Source organism: Python bivittatus, unplaced genomic scaffold (genome assembly GCF_059951505.1).
Source record: "Python bivittatus isolate LINGU-HERP-01145 unplaced genomic scaffold, Pbiv_v1 ctg000160_np1212, whole genome shotgun sequence".
In the NCBI taxonomy this organism is placed as follows: Eukaryota; Metazoa; Chordata; class Lepidosauria; order Squamata; family Pythonidae; genus Python; species Python bivittatus.
In genome coordinates, this window is record NW_028277076.1 from 8,495,001 (window position 1) to 8,510,078 (window position 15,078).

At 47.6% G+C, this 15,078-nt stretch overlaps 1 protein-coding gene across 5 annotated transcripts; it reads left to right on the forward strand.

Annotated features, from left to right (window-relative positions):
- The first annotated feature begins 2,394 nt into the window (after positions 1-2,394).
- On the forward strand, positions 2,395-14,959 carry ASB6 (ankyrin repeat and SOCS box containing 6). 5 transcript variants are annotated; one of them, XM_007441088.3, is made up of 8 exons: positions 2,395-2,539; positions 3,343-3,402; positions 6,336-6,528; positions 8,341-8,522; positions 9,936-10,042; positions 11,099-11,207; positions 11,942-12,028; positions 13,852-14,959. In XM_007441088.3, the coding sequence occupies exons 1-8, from the start codon at positions 2,455-2,457 to the stop codon at positions 14,517-14,519; spliced, it is 1,491 nt and encodes a 496-aa protein (XP_007441150.2). In that variant the 5' UTR covers positions 2,395-2,454; the 3' UTR covers positions 14,520-14,959. The 5 variants fall into 5 exon arrangements, with proteins under 5 accessions (XP_007441150.2, XP_015745894.2, XP_025030729.1 ...); XM_025174961.2 differs by having other exon boundaries at positions 2,452-2,586; XM_025174960.2 differs by lacking the exon at positions 2,395-2,539 and adding an exon at positions 2,600-2,940.
- Positions 14,960-15,078: the final 119 nt, after the last annotated feature.

Here is a 15,078-nt window from a genome sequence, read left to right on the forward strand (position 1 = left end):
CAATACAAGATATTATTGTAAAATATCCTGAAATCATTGCTTGCCTCCTGTGAATTGGCTTTATTACTAACCACCCGCGGGGCCGGGTCCCCCCAAGATAATAAACCATGAAATAAAACCTAAATTAACAGGTTGCCCCATCGCGATGCTCAATCTTTCTCTGCTTCTGGGGCCGCTTCTTAGCCCAGCCTACCTCGCAGGGTTGGCGTTGCGAGGATGAAAATGGGGGGGGAGAACTTTGAACTGTATTTATTTTATTTATTTACATTTCAAATGTTGTCCCTGTGAGGTGACTCTGGGCGGTTTACAGTAAATCTAGAATAAATATTGATTAAAGTAGATAAAGAAGCAACAGTTAGAACCGGTCATGGAACAACCGATTGGTTCAAAATAGGGAAAGGAGTACGACAAGGCTGTATACTGTCACCCTGCTTATTTAACCTATATGCAGAGTACATCATGAGAAATGCCGGGCTGGAAGAATCACAAGCCGGAATTAAGATTGCAGGGAGAATCATCAACAACCTCAGATATGCAGACGATACCACCCTAATGGCAGAAAGTGAAGAAGAACTAAAGAGCCTCTTGATGAGGGTGAAAGAGGAGAGTGCGAAAGCTGGCTTGAAACTCAACATTAAAAAAACTAAGATCATGGCATCTGGACCCATCAATTCCTGGCAAATAGAAGGGGTAGAAATGGAAGCAGTAACAGACTTCATTTATTTGGGCTCCAAGATCACCGCAGACGGAGACTGCAGCCATGAAATTAAAAGACGCTTGCTCCTTGGGAGGAAAGCCATGGCAAGCCTGGACACCATATTAAAAAGCAGAGACGTCACCTTGCCGACAAAGATCCGCATAGTCAAAGCTATGGTTTTTCCAGTAGTAATGCATGGCTGTGAGAGCTGGACCATAAAAAAGGCTGAGCGCCGAAGAATTGATGCCTTTGAACTGTGGTGCTGGAGAAGACGCTTGAGAGTCCTCTGGACTGCTAGGAGGTCAAACCAGTCAATCTTAAAGGAAATCAGCCCTGACTGCTCATTGGAAGGATCGATAATGAAGCTCAAGCTCAGATATTTTGGTCACCTAATGCAAAGAGAGATCTCTTTGGAGAAGACCCTGATGCTGGGAAAGATTGAAGGCAAAAGGAGAAGAGGACGGCAGAGGATGAGATGGTTAGATAGCATCACTGAAGCAATGAGCATGAAACTGAGCAAACTCCGGGAGGCAGTGAAGGACAGGAAGGCCTGGCGCAATATGGTTCATGGGGTCACGAAGAGTCGGACACGACTTAACGACTGAACAACAAAGTAGATACATATTAATTAAATAATTACAACAGGTGCAAAACCCGCTTCCTTTATAATGCATCCAAGAGGCAGATTTGCCCCCGTTTGAGCCACCGACGATGAAAAACAAGTGCGAAACCCGAAAACGTGAATGAGGATGTGAGAGACTTGATTTCCTTGGTTTCACTGAACTGATACTGGTTTTATTGTAATTAATATTGAACTGAGCGCCGTGAGCCACCCAAAGCCGTGCAGAGCCGAGAGGAATATACGAGTTTAATACATTATTATTACAAGAAAAAAAGTTTGTAAAAACGATGCAGTATGTTTCCCATCGGCGCAGATCTCTTATTCCCTTTAAATCTGAAATCTTCCTATGTTATTTGATCATTGCTAATTTTCTTTTGCTTATATTTCTGCTTTGTTTGTTTATCACGTATTATGTTCTTTGATTAACTTCCGTGTATCGGTTTTTATTATTTGTAGTTGCTATCTTTCTTCGTTCCTTGTTTGTATTTTTTCGGACTTGCCATACAAAAATAAAGTTTTGTTTTTTTTAAAGCAAAGGAAAAAGAATCGAATCTGATTGCATGGAATAGGAAATTTACCTATTTGCAATATTTATTGCCTGCCCCAATGGATGAGGACTCGGGGGAGTGGGGGGGTCCAAGCCTGTCCTGCACACGAAGAAAAAACAGAAAGTGCAATATCAAATATATCAACTGAAAAATAAAATAAAATAAAAATGAACAAAAAATAAATGAACTAAAAAGTAAAAAATTAAATGAGATTAAAAATAAAACAAAAGAAACACTGTTAAAAGCCCCAGTACAGAAGCCCCAAAGAGAAGGATATCTTCCAGCTCCGTGCATTGTCTACCCGGTTGCATATATGTTAAAAAAAAATCTTAAATTTGAAACCAAAATTCTTAATTTATTTTTTAAAAATTGCATTTTTTTAAAATCTTTCTACCAGGCCAAGTCCGCCCTCTAGAGGTCGTTTGAACCCGCAACTCGGGTGCTTTTCAGACAGCCAGAAATCTCCCTCCAACCTGCAGGGGGCAAGAGGGAAAAAATAAAATAAAATAAAGCGGCTTTCTGCAAATTGTCCCTTTGCAACCGAAAGCGACTGCTGCATTTTTCTTCCGCTTCCTGCATCCTCCCGGATGCAAAAAAAAAAAAAAAGAAGGGAAACCCGTGTAAATCGGAGTCAGACGGAGGAGAAAAATATTTGCAGTTTTCTCCGAGACGGTGGGTGGAAATTTTGCAGAGAGGAAAGTTTTTTTGCAAAGAGGCGGGTAAGGAATCTAAGCCCGGGCAGCCTCTTTTAATTTTTGACAAATTTGCTCAATTGCAAAGTGGAAAATCTCCACTTCTCCCCGTCCTCGTTCAAAGGCTTGGCTGGCTTCATGGTGCAAACGAGGAGGAAGAAAAGGAAGGAGGCGGCTTTGCAAGAGGAGGAAAAGAGAGAAAAGAGCTTTCAGGAAGCGGGCGGGGTTACTCCCGAGTAAGCCCCTTTGCGCTTGCAAGGGCCGTGCGCGAGCAGGGCCAGCAGCAGCAGCAGCAGCAGCAGCGAGAATAAAAATAAATGCATCATGTAGACATTGATATATTAATAAGTAGAGCAAGCGGGGCTGTTCGGATATTGGCCTGTGAGTACTATTACTAAGGATGTTGGTTGTAATAGTAGGACTAGTATGGCTCTGTGACTATTAGTAATGCTGCTGCTATAGTAATGATAATTTATTGATTCTCGCTTTATCTGGCTGCTTGGGACTTGGTGTCGTTCACCGAACGGGCCCCCTCCTGCGTGGGGACTCCAGTTCCCTTAATCTCCACCCCGCCATTCGATGGGGCACGCTGGCTGTGGATGATGGGGTTGGCGTGCCAGCGTACCCCGAGCCTGCCAGAGGGGAAAGGTTGCTCCTCCTTGGTGGGGATCGGGGAGGCGACTATTTTCCTCGTTTCTCAGGGGGGAAGGCTCGAACTCGGGGGCCTCCAAAGTAGAAACGAAATGTGTATTTACGGATTCAAAAGAATTCACGTTCTTCCAGGTCAGCGCCGCTGGAAACAGGCGTCGTCGGACGGTGTCCGGAGTCACGCGCTAAGCCAAGGTGTGCGTGGACCACAATCTGCCAAACAAGCCACGCCGACTGGGTTCGCCCTCCGTTCCCACAGCCTGCAAATTTTCATCTCTCTGAGCAAGCCAAGATTAGGCTTCACCTCTTGGGCAGATCCAGCCTTTCGTTGGTCGGCAACGAAGCAATTGGGCCAAAACAGCCCTGCCCTAAAAATTTGTATCGATGGATTTATTTGTTCAATTTGTATGCCGCCCATCTCCCCAACGGGTGGAGAGGAGTGAATGATCCGAAGGAGGCGGATGACTCACTTCTCTCCATCTTTTATCCTGGGAAGAGAGGCGTTGCAAGTCGGTTTATTGACTCTTGGGGTGGCCATTGGATGTTTTTATTCCAGATGCGACAGGGGGGCTTGGTTTACTCCCCAGCCAGGGGGGCTGCGATTTGGTTAATTTATTTTTCCTTTGACGGCTTGCAATGTCTCACGGCTTGCTTTCGGCCCTCCTTAACGGGGCTGTTGCCTTCTAAGAAACGAGGGAGGGAGTTGGGTGTGTGATACATCCCTGCCCTGCCTCTTAAAAAAAGGAGGGGGGAACATCTGGCCGCCTTGATTAGCCTCGCTAGAGCCTCCTTCTGCATGCAAAGATAATTTATTTTTTAGTTTTGTTTTCCTTTTAAATTGGGGCCTCCACACAGTTCATTGCTTCCAACAGTTGCTTTATCCTAGTGTGGTTTTTATTGTGTTCGCCAACCAGAGTTCCTTTTGGGTGGATGGGCAAGAGTTCAGAATAAAACAAAATATAGCCATGATCTAGCAGCTTCCAGCCTCTAGGTCTCTGGACGCACTCTTGAGATGTTACAAGGACTTTCTTCCAAACCTTAAGACTGCGGTCTGTAATGGTCAGTGGGAATGACCTTGGGAGACAGGAGGAAGAGGAGCAACAGACTAGGCAGTGGTCAGATAAGAGGCAGCTTAGCCCACAGAAGGAAAAGGGGCATGGGAAGTATCTCAGAAGGGACTCTCCTTAGTTTCTTGGACTGTAAAGGCAAGGGGGGAGAGACATACTTTCAGATTGGCAAGAGCCTGTTAATGTAACCTTACAATCAAGACAGAGCTAGGACTGCTGGTTGTCGTACAGTTTGCAACTCCGCTAATTCTTAGCCACCGTGGCCCACAGCTGGTTAGAAAAGAAGGGGAGGAATCAAGTTGGCTTTGAGGGACTAATGTGCCGAAGTAGAGTCAGAAACCACCACCACGGGATTCCTTAAGATCCATTCTGAAGATCTTTGACAAGTCCCAACAGGAACTCTGGGGAGGCTCTCCTGTCAAGTGAAAGAAATGTTGGCTTGCAGGAACGACGCGTCAGAGAAACCACCAAGGCTTTGCAGAAATTTCACATCGGAGACCTTGGTTTTTCTTCAAGAGGATGAACCAAATGGGTGACATTGCAGCTGAGTGAGGACCCAGGGCTCCATTTGGGCTTCTGCTTAAAAATGACCCCTGTGCCATGCATGAAACCCACCTAAGTGGCCTGCCAAGGGTCTCCATGTCCCTTCCTTCCTGGAATTTTGGTCTGCTCCAGCAAAACTTTTCTCAGATTCTGGAGGTGGCAGTTGAATCAAAGAATTCTTTCTGGGGTGGGGGGTGGGAGGAGTTACTGGTTGGACAGCTGTCCTTCACTAGAAACACACGTGCAATTGAAGGATGGCCGTGATCTTCTAGGCCATAGATCTGGTCAAGGTGTTGACCTCCAGGGCTAGGAACTGTTAGGGTCAAAAATCCATATTTAGATGACCTTGGGTTCTCCTGCTTAGGCAATATCTCCAGGGCACCTTCCAGGAATTCCTGTTGGGACTTGACAGCATGACCTCCACCCTTCCCTGAAAGATCTTCAGGATGGACCTGAAGGAATTACCTTGTGTTTCTGACTCTACCTTTGCAAATCCTTCCTGAAATTCCATGGACAGTTTTTAATCTGGGAGAGGTGTGTGTCTATGTGTAAGGGTAGAAGAATTTGTTCCCAACTTGGCTTATCAAAAAAAAATCCCTTGGTGCATCATCTGAAGGTGGTTCTTACCTGCCAAAGTTCAGTGTGCAGCTGGCCAAGGTTGGCTAGATCTTCCATGAGTTGAGGGCAGGTTCTTTGAGGAATTGTCTGTCTCTATTAGGGGTCTTTTTCCAGCGTTTGCCTTTAAAATCAGCAAGAACTGCATGTGTTAAAAGACGGGGCCGCCTTAATGGTGGCCCCAACGTTTTGGAATCCTCTTTCAATCAGTCTATAGTCAATGCAGTTTTTTCCCCCAAAGATGGGATCCCATTGAAGAATCTAGAGCAGCGTTTCTCAAGCTTGACAATTTTAAGATGGGTGGACTTCAACTCCCAGAATTCTCCAGCCAGCATGGCTGGCTGGGGAATTCTGGGAGTTGAAGTCCACCCATCTTAAAGTTGTCAAGCTTGAGAGACGCTGCTCTAGAGTAATAAGCGATCATGGCTTGCTCCCAATTTTTAAATTCAAAATTGCCCCTGATCTCAGCCCGATCTTCAAATCAGGGTTCAACCCTCTCCCTCTTGAGAACTCTCAGGTTCTTGCCTGAAATCTCGCGGGATTTCAGCATTCTCCCTCGGAATCTCACCGGAGCTAAGGAGAGATGGCCAAAACCTCATGAGATGTCAACTGTAATTTAAAATTACTTTAAGAGACAGGCTGCCATAAAGCCGTGGGGTATCACCCCCTCCTTCCAAAATATTTCTCCCCAACCCCTCCGCCTAGCCTGCAGCCCCGGGGTTTCCTTGTGGTCTCCCATCCGACTTCTCGCCTGATCCAACCCGGCTTAGCTTCTGAGACCCGTCAAGTTGGGCTAGGATCTTCTGCTTGGCCTCCTGTTCACGGTCGGAGTGGCTTCATCGTCTTATTTATTTATTTTATGAATCAGTGTCTCCAAGCTTTGATTTTTTTGTTTGTTTTTAGAACAGGCCAGGAAGAAGCTGAAGCGAAGTAACGGCTCGGCTGGGAGATCAGAAGACTTTTCTGGAGGAATGCTGAAAAGCATGCCGTTTCTCCATGGCTTCCGCAGAATCATCTTCGAGTATCAGCCGCTGGTAGACGCTATCCTAGAAGCCTTAGGATTGCAAGATCCCGAACACCAAGAATCACCGGAGAGGTAACCAGCTTTAAGGATGAAGATCGGAAAAGCGATTCTTCCCCCCCTCCCAAAAAACATTCACGCTACATCCAAGCCGGACTCCGTCTTGCCACAAACGAAAGCTTGCAAACTGTTCTTTGCTCTATATTTACAAATCCTGAAACGGATTAGAACCTTTCTCGATCCTTGACCGTCGCCCGTTGCACGGAAAAGGGGCTGGGAGGAATTTCTGCTTCTTTTGATTAGGCCAAATCCGTTCTGCAAAGTCTTCACCGTTTCCTTTCCTTGTAAAACGATGAGCTTTTTGGCAACCTTCTTCTGTGAGAATTCCTTCTGGAGCAGTCTTCCAGACTCCCTTCAGGCTGAAAGTTTTATTTTACACCATTATTTTCATATATATATATATGTGTGTGTGTGTGTGTGTGTATACAGTGTATATATATGTAATATGTAATATATATATATATTTTACATATTACATAAACTCTGAGCTACATAGATTCTCTTCTATTGGCATGTATATGATATATAGATATATATTTTCTTCCAATGTAGAAAATACGTAGCTCAGGGTTGCACACACACACACACACACACACGTATTACAATTTTTCAACATAGTAAAAGTATACAAAACAGAAGAAATAGAGAAGAAGCAAATGAAACCGACGTACAATTATGCCGTCTTTTCTATCAAGTAATTACTATCTTAATCTTTTCCTCCTCCTCTTCATCCCTTTTTCATCCCCAGATCATCAATTCAGTCTTTTCTTCTTTCGACCAAAAGTCCGTATAAGATTTCCACTCAAAAAATTGTCATTTTTTTCCTCTGACCGAACAGGTCAGCATTGCACACCATTATTTTCTGTTATACCGTGAAGACCCCCCAAGTGACATAGAAAACAGAATTTTCTTTGCAGCCCAAGGAGGTTTTTCAGAAGCCTGGTTTTAGCACCATAGTCTTTGCATCACTCCCCCAAAATGTCAGGAAAATCTGGGCAGGAGAAATTCCCCAGGAGCAGAGCCTCCAAACTTTCCCTATAGGTGTTCATTTCTCACCAACTTCTGCAGAGATTCCCCCCTCCATTCCCAATCCATAATCCCAATTTCTAATCCCAATTCAATCCAATCCAAAATCTTCCTTTATGAGTGGCTGATGGAACATTGACAGTTTTCCAAAGTTTTCTCCCTGCTGCAAAAGTTTATTTTTTTTAAACTGATTCTCGGGGTGCTTGAAAATTTCTTTTTAATTTCTCTCGGGAGTGTTTTTGAATTGAATTTTGGAAATGCGTTCTGATTGAAAAAGGGAGTGGAATGTTCTTTACAAACCTCACAGCTGACAGCAGCGGGCTCAAAATGTTATAGAAATTTGTTTATATAGTTTAGGTAGATTATAAAATGAGGGTAAGGCAATGTCTACCTAAACTGAAACAAACCTAACTAAAAGAAGAAGAAAAACAGAAAGAAAAATTAGGCTAAACGGAGACCCCCGAAGGATGAATTTAAAATAGGATGATAAAAATCCAGAATGGATCAGATTTCAAGATTTCACTATTTTTGCACCATTTGGAAAATGTTAATTTTAGGATTTTGAGTTGGCTTTTGGGGAGGTGGCCGAGGGAATCGTCCTGTGCAGGGAGGGGCCCATTTTCATCTCTGCAGCCTCCCCCCCATTTCCAGCCTGAAAAAGGAGGAACCCCCCAAGCTACCTCTTACCAATTTTTATTTTTTAAAAAATGGGCTCTTCGGTTTTGTCATAAGAAAACGGGGAAGCGTTGTTCCGGCGGTCCGGTCTTTTGTATTCATCCGCTCTTTCTCTGTTTTGAAAAGTCCCAGCTGTGCAGCCGGAGACAGTGGCCGATTTCGGGTTCTCCAGAAACTTTTGGACAGAGAATCTCATGCACCTTTTTACCAGGAAGGCGTCAGCTACACTTTGCTGAAGGTGGCTGAGTTGGGCTTGGTCCAGGCGGCAGAAATCCTCCTGCACAACGGGGCCGACATCACCTTCGAAGGTCGGAATTCCCACCCGCCCCTCTTTTCCCCTTATTTCGTTTTGGGATTTGGGAGGAAGGATAACTTAAGGATGCATTGACCCGGGTGGTTCATTTAGTGGCCTCTTCCCACCCCTCCCCCCTGCCACTAAAGGGGTTGTCATCTAAATTTGCAAACAGCTGGTTTGAAATAAGTCTCGTTTGTCGTTGTATTGCCTGTTTCCCGCCAGTAGATGTCGCTGTGCCACTATTTTCCTTTAGGATTGCAATGGGGATGGGGCCCATATAGAGATAGGCTCCTAGGATCAGTATATAAATCAAAGAAATAAATCAGACGGACTCCAAGTAATGCCTTGCAGCTCGCCAGGCTCCTGGCCCCCCTTCCTGGGAGTTGTGGGGCAGAGGCGGGGGCTGGTCTGCTGCAAAGCTGAACCCGGACTCCTAGCCCCATCTTTGCAATAATGTCTTTGGCCTGCTTAGGATAGCGGGCAGCACCCAGGGGCACCCCAGGGTTCTCCTCCTGGCCTCTAGCTCCACCCCCTTGTCCACCAGGCTCCGCCCCTCAGTCGCTCTGCACAGCTGGGAGCTGCAAGGCTCCGCCCTGATGGTCTTGGCTCCGCCCCCGGAGTCCCAGGTTCCAAGCACTGGACCCCCTTCTACAGATGGTGGTCTCCGGGGCAACATGGCTGCTTCCCTGCGAGGCTGGCTTGCTGGGGTCTTCAAGGGCCCTTGACTGGGGGGGGCGATGGGGAGGAAGCGGGGGGCGGGTTGCTTCTTCCCCTGTTGCCTTTCATATTGCGGGGCGTCGGTGCTGAACGGTAGGCTTTCTTCTTGCTGTCTCTTGCCACACCAGCCTTGTAGGATAGGGCAACAGCTGTTGCGTCAGCAGCACAGAAGTTGGGGGACGCGAGGGGCCATGGTCAGCCCTTGATCCAAGTTGGGGGCCATGGACAACAGCTCAGTTTGGTTTCAATTGTGCCAGTGGACTGGCACGGTTAAGGTTTTGGACTGGGGGGATGAGATCTAGGTTCAGATCTACCAGCCACGCTGGAAACTGACTTTCGGCCCAGCCTACCTGGCAGGGTTGTTGTGGGGAAAACAAGGGGGCACTGCAGTGGATCTCCCCAATCCAAGGCAGAATATAAATCGAATAAATAAAAATTGAAGGCTGTTAAGATGTGGGTTGGGACGGCTTATACCCCAAAATGAAGGGATATCCTTAATGGGTTGTTTTTCCCTCCGGTTGCCTTCAAAAGAACAGCTTTTTTAAGAAGACTTTTTTTGAAGACTCCACAGAAAAACAGCTACCCTTTTTGCACACCCTCTGCTCTGGGCCCCGAGGAGAGAATGAAGAGCTTAAAACCTCCTCAGCCATGAGACAGTTTGGGGTTTTTAATGCACTGTTTTCGGATGACACTTTTCTACCCTTTGCAGATCCGGTCACGTATTACACAGCCTTGCACATCGCGGTCCTGCGAAACCAGCCCGACATGGTCGAGCTTCTGGTGCAGCGCGGCGCGGACATCAACCGCAGAGACCGGGTGCGTAGCCAGCCAAACCGGGGGGCGGGGGGGCTGCTAAAATGACCGATTAAATCATTCCTCCTATTTTGAAGCCTCGGGGTGCGGAGACCCCATTCCCAGAATTTCTGGGCGTTCGAAGGTTTGTGATCCGAGTCCGTCCGGATGTGGTTGGCAACGTCGGGGAGAAAGATGGGGGGGTGCCAGTTCTCCATGTGAACCATCCCCACGTTGCTGGAAGAAAGAGCAAGGAATGGGACCCGTGGGTCTCCGAGGGCCACGTTCAGGGGGGCAGAAAAGGAGGAAGTGACATGCGAAGGGGGGCTGGGAAGACCCGTCATTTTCATCCCTGGCGCAAAAGCAGCGTCCCATTTCCAGCCCCCTTGAGCGCGAATGGGGTGCTTTGGTATAGGGGCTGAGGGTCCCCTTAAAACGGGTGAAATCGCCTCCCCAAATTGACCCTACCCACATCAGGAGGGACACCCTCCACCTGAGTGGGTGTAACTGGGGGAGGTTTGCGCCCTTGCGACGGGACTCCCGTTTTCAGATAATCCACTTTATAAACTTTCAATGTTAGCTGAAGGGTCAGCGATGCTTCTCCTGGGCTGGGGGACGCGACCCAACGTGATTTGCAATTGCAAGCCACCTCTTTTTACGTCCCGTTCTGCCAGTTCACCCAACTGGCTAATCCTGGCTAGTTAGATTTCCACCAGCATTCACACAACCCCTGGATAGGGCTCGCCTTGGTGAGCTTTCCTTTCGCAATGGAGCGCCTCCCGGGAGCCTGCCCGCTGGCTTGGGCCACGGTTCAGCCACTCCAGGACTCGGATGTGTTGAATTAACAAGGTTAAACAGGTTGTGTGAAGGCAGCCGGGGACTTAGTTGGCTCAGAGCTGCCGTGGAAAAGATCAGGCAAAGCCAGCGGATCCGTTTCTTCCCTGATTTAATTGGAACTTACGTGCCTGCGTGGGAATAATTTGAGAAGGGGGTAAATTGAACGGCAAATAAATCGATTCACCGTCAAGCAAATAGAGCTCTGGTTGAAAATAATAGCCCCCCCCCCCAAATTGTTTTTAGATTCACGAAAGTAGCCCTTTGGATCTTGCCAGCGAAGAACCGGAACGCTTGCCCTGTCTGCGGCGTCTCCTAGAACTCGGAGCCGACATCAACGCTGCTGATAAACATGGTTGGTGGTTCTTTTTTTAATCTCGGATGTCATTCAACCGCAGTCACGTCACTTCTGGCTTCTTCTAGAATCAGTCCTCCGAAAGCCTGGGGTTCAGCTCCCAGAATTCCCCAGCTGGCACTGGGACGCTGCTAAGAATTCTGGGAGGGGAAAGATGGTCTCTGTGTTATTTTACAAATTTGGGTTAGGTCTGTTCCCCCTTGAGGGGATTTTTAGCAGCAGTTTTGCCCCTCGCTCCATCCATCAGGGTGTCCTTTAAATCGTTTAATATGAGAAGGCAGTGCGGTGTAGTGGTGAGAGCATGGTCAGATTTAGATTGGGGAGGCCCAGATTCAAGTCCCCCGCTCATCCGCAGACCTCACTGGCCACATTCGGGCCCAACCTACCTGATAGGGCTGTTGTAGATAAAACCACGGAAGACCCTTGTATTTGCTACTTTGACATTTCTGAGATATAAATGCAATAAACACATAGATTAAAAAGTTGTTTTTCATTCATGCACTTGTCGGGGTTAAGTTGCTGTGGGGACAAACATTTTAATCCCTAGTTTGGTGCATTCAGGTTTCTGCAAACACAATTGGCAAGAGGAAGCAAACCCCATCGAGTCAGATTGACATTATACAACAAACAAACTTGAGTGGCCAAAGACACATGGAATTGGCTCCTGGCTTGTCATTCTTTTCCTCCTCCCTCCTCCTCCGCTCTTCCTCTAATGCCTCTCTCCTTCCCTCCAGGAAAGACAGCTTTACTCCACGCACTGGCCAGCAGTGACGGGGTTCAAATCCACAACACGGAAAACATTCGCCTTTTGCTGGAAGGAGGTGGGTTGCTCCCCACCCGCCCCTCTGCAGTGCTGTTTTGGGGGAAATCCAAATTCTATCCTTAGTGCCAATTTTCAAGCAGAACTTTGAGGAAGGCCCCTCATTTCCAGATTCTACCGCAAGACAAAAGGGGATTTTCCGCTGTGCGGAAAAAGTTCTTGTGCGTTCCCCCCCCCCGCCGGTTCTCAGCCTGGTGGGATGAAAGAGAATTTGCTCCTAAAATCTCTTTCAAAAGTGAGGAACGTTTCAGAGTATTTCTCCTGGGTGGGGGGCAATGCGCTTTCCCCCATTTAGTGATCGGAGGGCGAAGAAGTACATGTGAGTGTCATCATCGGGTCTGCAGCCTCCCTGTGCTCAGAATCCCCCCAAACCCCGTTTTGGTTTTGGTTTTTTAAGTTGGAAGCATGGAAGGAGGCTGAAGAGAGATGTAGAATTGGAAAAAAGAAAAAAAAAAGTAAAATATATCTGTCCCGTGCCCAAAATTGGCGCCTGTTCTTTGCAACCTTCGCCAGCCTGTTTTTCAAGAGGAAGATCTGGCTGGGAGATTTTATGGGGTTCATAAGATCTGGTGGGAAGGATCTTTGGTTAACATTCAGCCCTTCCCCAGAGGGAGAAAAAACAGCCTCTGTTTTAAAAATGTACAAATTAGCAGGGCAAGGATCTTTTCCTTTGTAGCACTTCCTGGAATGACCGCACCGTCGCTCAGTATTGGGGCTTTGCCGGGTCAATCCAGGAAGGGCTGCTGTTTTTCACTTTTGAGGTTTGCGACACCCTGCCTCAGCGCCCCTTTGTTAACACGAGGAACGGTAAATAAGTTGGATCAAAATTCTGCCACTGCTTCATCGTGGTAGGAGGGATGCCGTCGATCAGCTGGGGAATACTTTAGAAAGAATTTGGAACGTGTTTCAGAGGGCAAAAGGACCAGAAACCCAGCAGCCGCCCACCACTCATTAAAGCAACCGTGGCTTTTCCTGAGATTGCATGCCTGACTCTACAGCTGCTGCGCAACTCTGGGAAAGATGCGGCTACTTTAATAAGTTGCATTTGTGTTCCTACACGTTTTGAAGCCCTTCCGTCTTGATCTTGAACCGGGGTGTTCAGGTGACTGAAATGTATGCACTGGGGTTGCCCAGAGGGTAAAGTTTTATTTGGAGTGTGCACTTTAACGTAACCGCCTGTTTTCCTGGGCTGTGCAGTTCTCGGAAAGAAATGGACATGGCTAAAGCCTCATGAAACTCCATCTTCTGACCGAATATTTCTTGAAATAGTCGTAAGCTCTCCAAAATCTTAAGAGATTGAGCAGTCTCTATTTTTAATTTGCAAGCTTTGCAGGTCTTTTTGTAAGGGTGGTGCCTGAGCCTCATCAATGGCTGGTACAGATAGTCCTCGCTTAATGACCACATTTGGGACCGGAATTTAGGTCAGTAAGCGATGTGGCTGTTAAGCGAATCATCACATGACTGGACCTGATTTTATTACCTTTCTTGCGGTGGTCGTTAAGTGAATCACTGTGGTCGTTAAGTGAATCACGTTCCCCACTGATTTTACTTGCCGGAAGCTGGTTAAGAAGGTTGCAGATGGTGATTGTGTGACCCCTGGGATGCTGCAACCGTCATAAGTGCGAGCTGGTTGCCAAATGCCTGGATTGTGATCATGTGATCGTGGGGGCATTGCGACAGTCATAACTTTGGGCACCAGTCATAAGTCACTTTTTAGCACCGTTGTAATTTTGAACAGTCGCTAAACAAATGGTCGTTAAATGAGGGCTACCTGTATTCTGTATCCCCTGTGAACCATCTGATTTTCTTCCCCCTCCACGTCAGGCGCAGATGTCAAGGCCACCACAAAAGACGGGGACACCGTTTTCACCTTCCTCATCTTCTTGCTCGGCGAGACGGTGGGAAGCGACGCTGAAGAGGCTGAGATGATCAACCGCTTCTGCTTCCAGGTGACGCAGCTGCTTATGGCACATGGCGCCAACCCCAGCGAGTGCCCGCCCTACGAATCCCTCACCCACCTCTGCCTCAAGAGCTTCCGACTCCACTTCCCGCTCTTGCGCTTCCTCCTGGAGTCGGGGGCTTCCTATAGCTGCTCCCTCCACGGCCCCACGTGTTGGTCGGGCTTCGACATCATCTTCGAGCGCCTGTGCTCCCATCTCAGCGAGTCGGAGGATGACGGCTTTTCCATCGACTTGCTGCAGAAAGCGGAGACCACCCTGGAGCTGATGATGGCCAGCTGTCCAGTGGTGAAGCTGCCTAGCAACTTCCAGATCGACCTGAGCAACTGCCGTTACCATCAGGACAAGATCAAGGCTCTTTTCGGGAAATTGAAACAGCTGGAGAACACCCCGCCCACGTTGAAACACCTCTGCCGAGTTTATCTGCGGCAGTATCTCCAACCTTGGCCGGTAGACGTGAAGGTGAAGGCTCTCGTTCTGCCCAACCAGCTGAAGAGGTACCTCCTTATAGATCCATCTGCGGAGCACGTGTGACCTCCCCGGACAAGAAGCGGACCAAAGATATCTGCCAGACCCCCTTCCATCCCCAATCCAGTTGTAATATACTGACCAGCACGTGAACTGGGAGACCTTCGCTTCATCAGCCGACCCAATACTCCACTGCCAGCTTGGCTGGTCGGCCTTCACGGGGTTACAGAATATTGCACGTGGTTTACCAAGTCACCAGGAGCACGCTCAGCTGGCGGGGATGTGGGAATGCATTTGGTGACTTAGAATTTTGCCACGGAATCTGGAGGAAAAGGACTTCATGGAGTTGTACGTCAACCGGGGAAGCGTTTGCCCTTCCGTGCAAGTGAATTTTGAGCTTCTGTAGGTTTATGTTGGAGCCATACTCAACATCCAGGGTTGAGGGCCAGGGAGGAGAGGGGAATTGCCAGCCGCTACCAGCAGCCAATTAAAAGGATGTACCTACATATTTATGTACATATTGTTGTGCTATGGAGAAAACATCCCTGTTCCCTTTTGTGACACATCTACTATAGGCAGTCCTCACTTACTGACGATAATTGGAACCAGGAACTCTGCTGCTAAG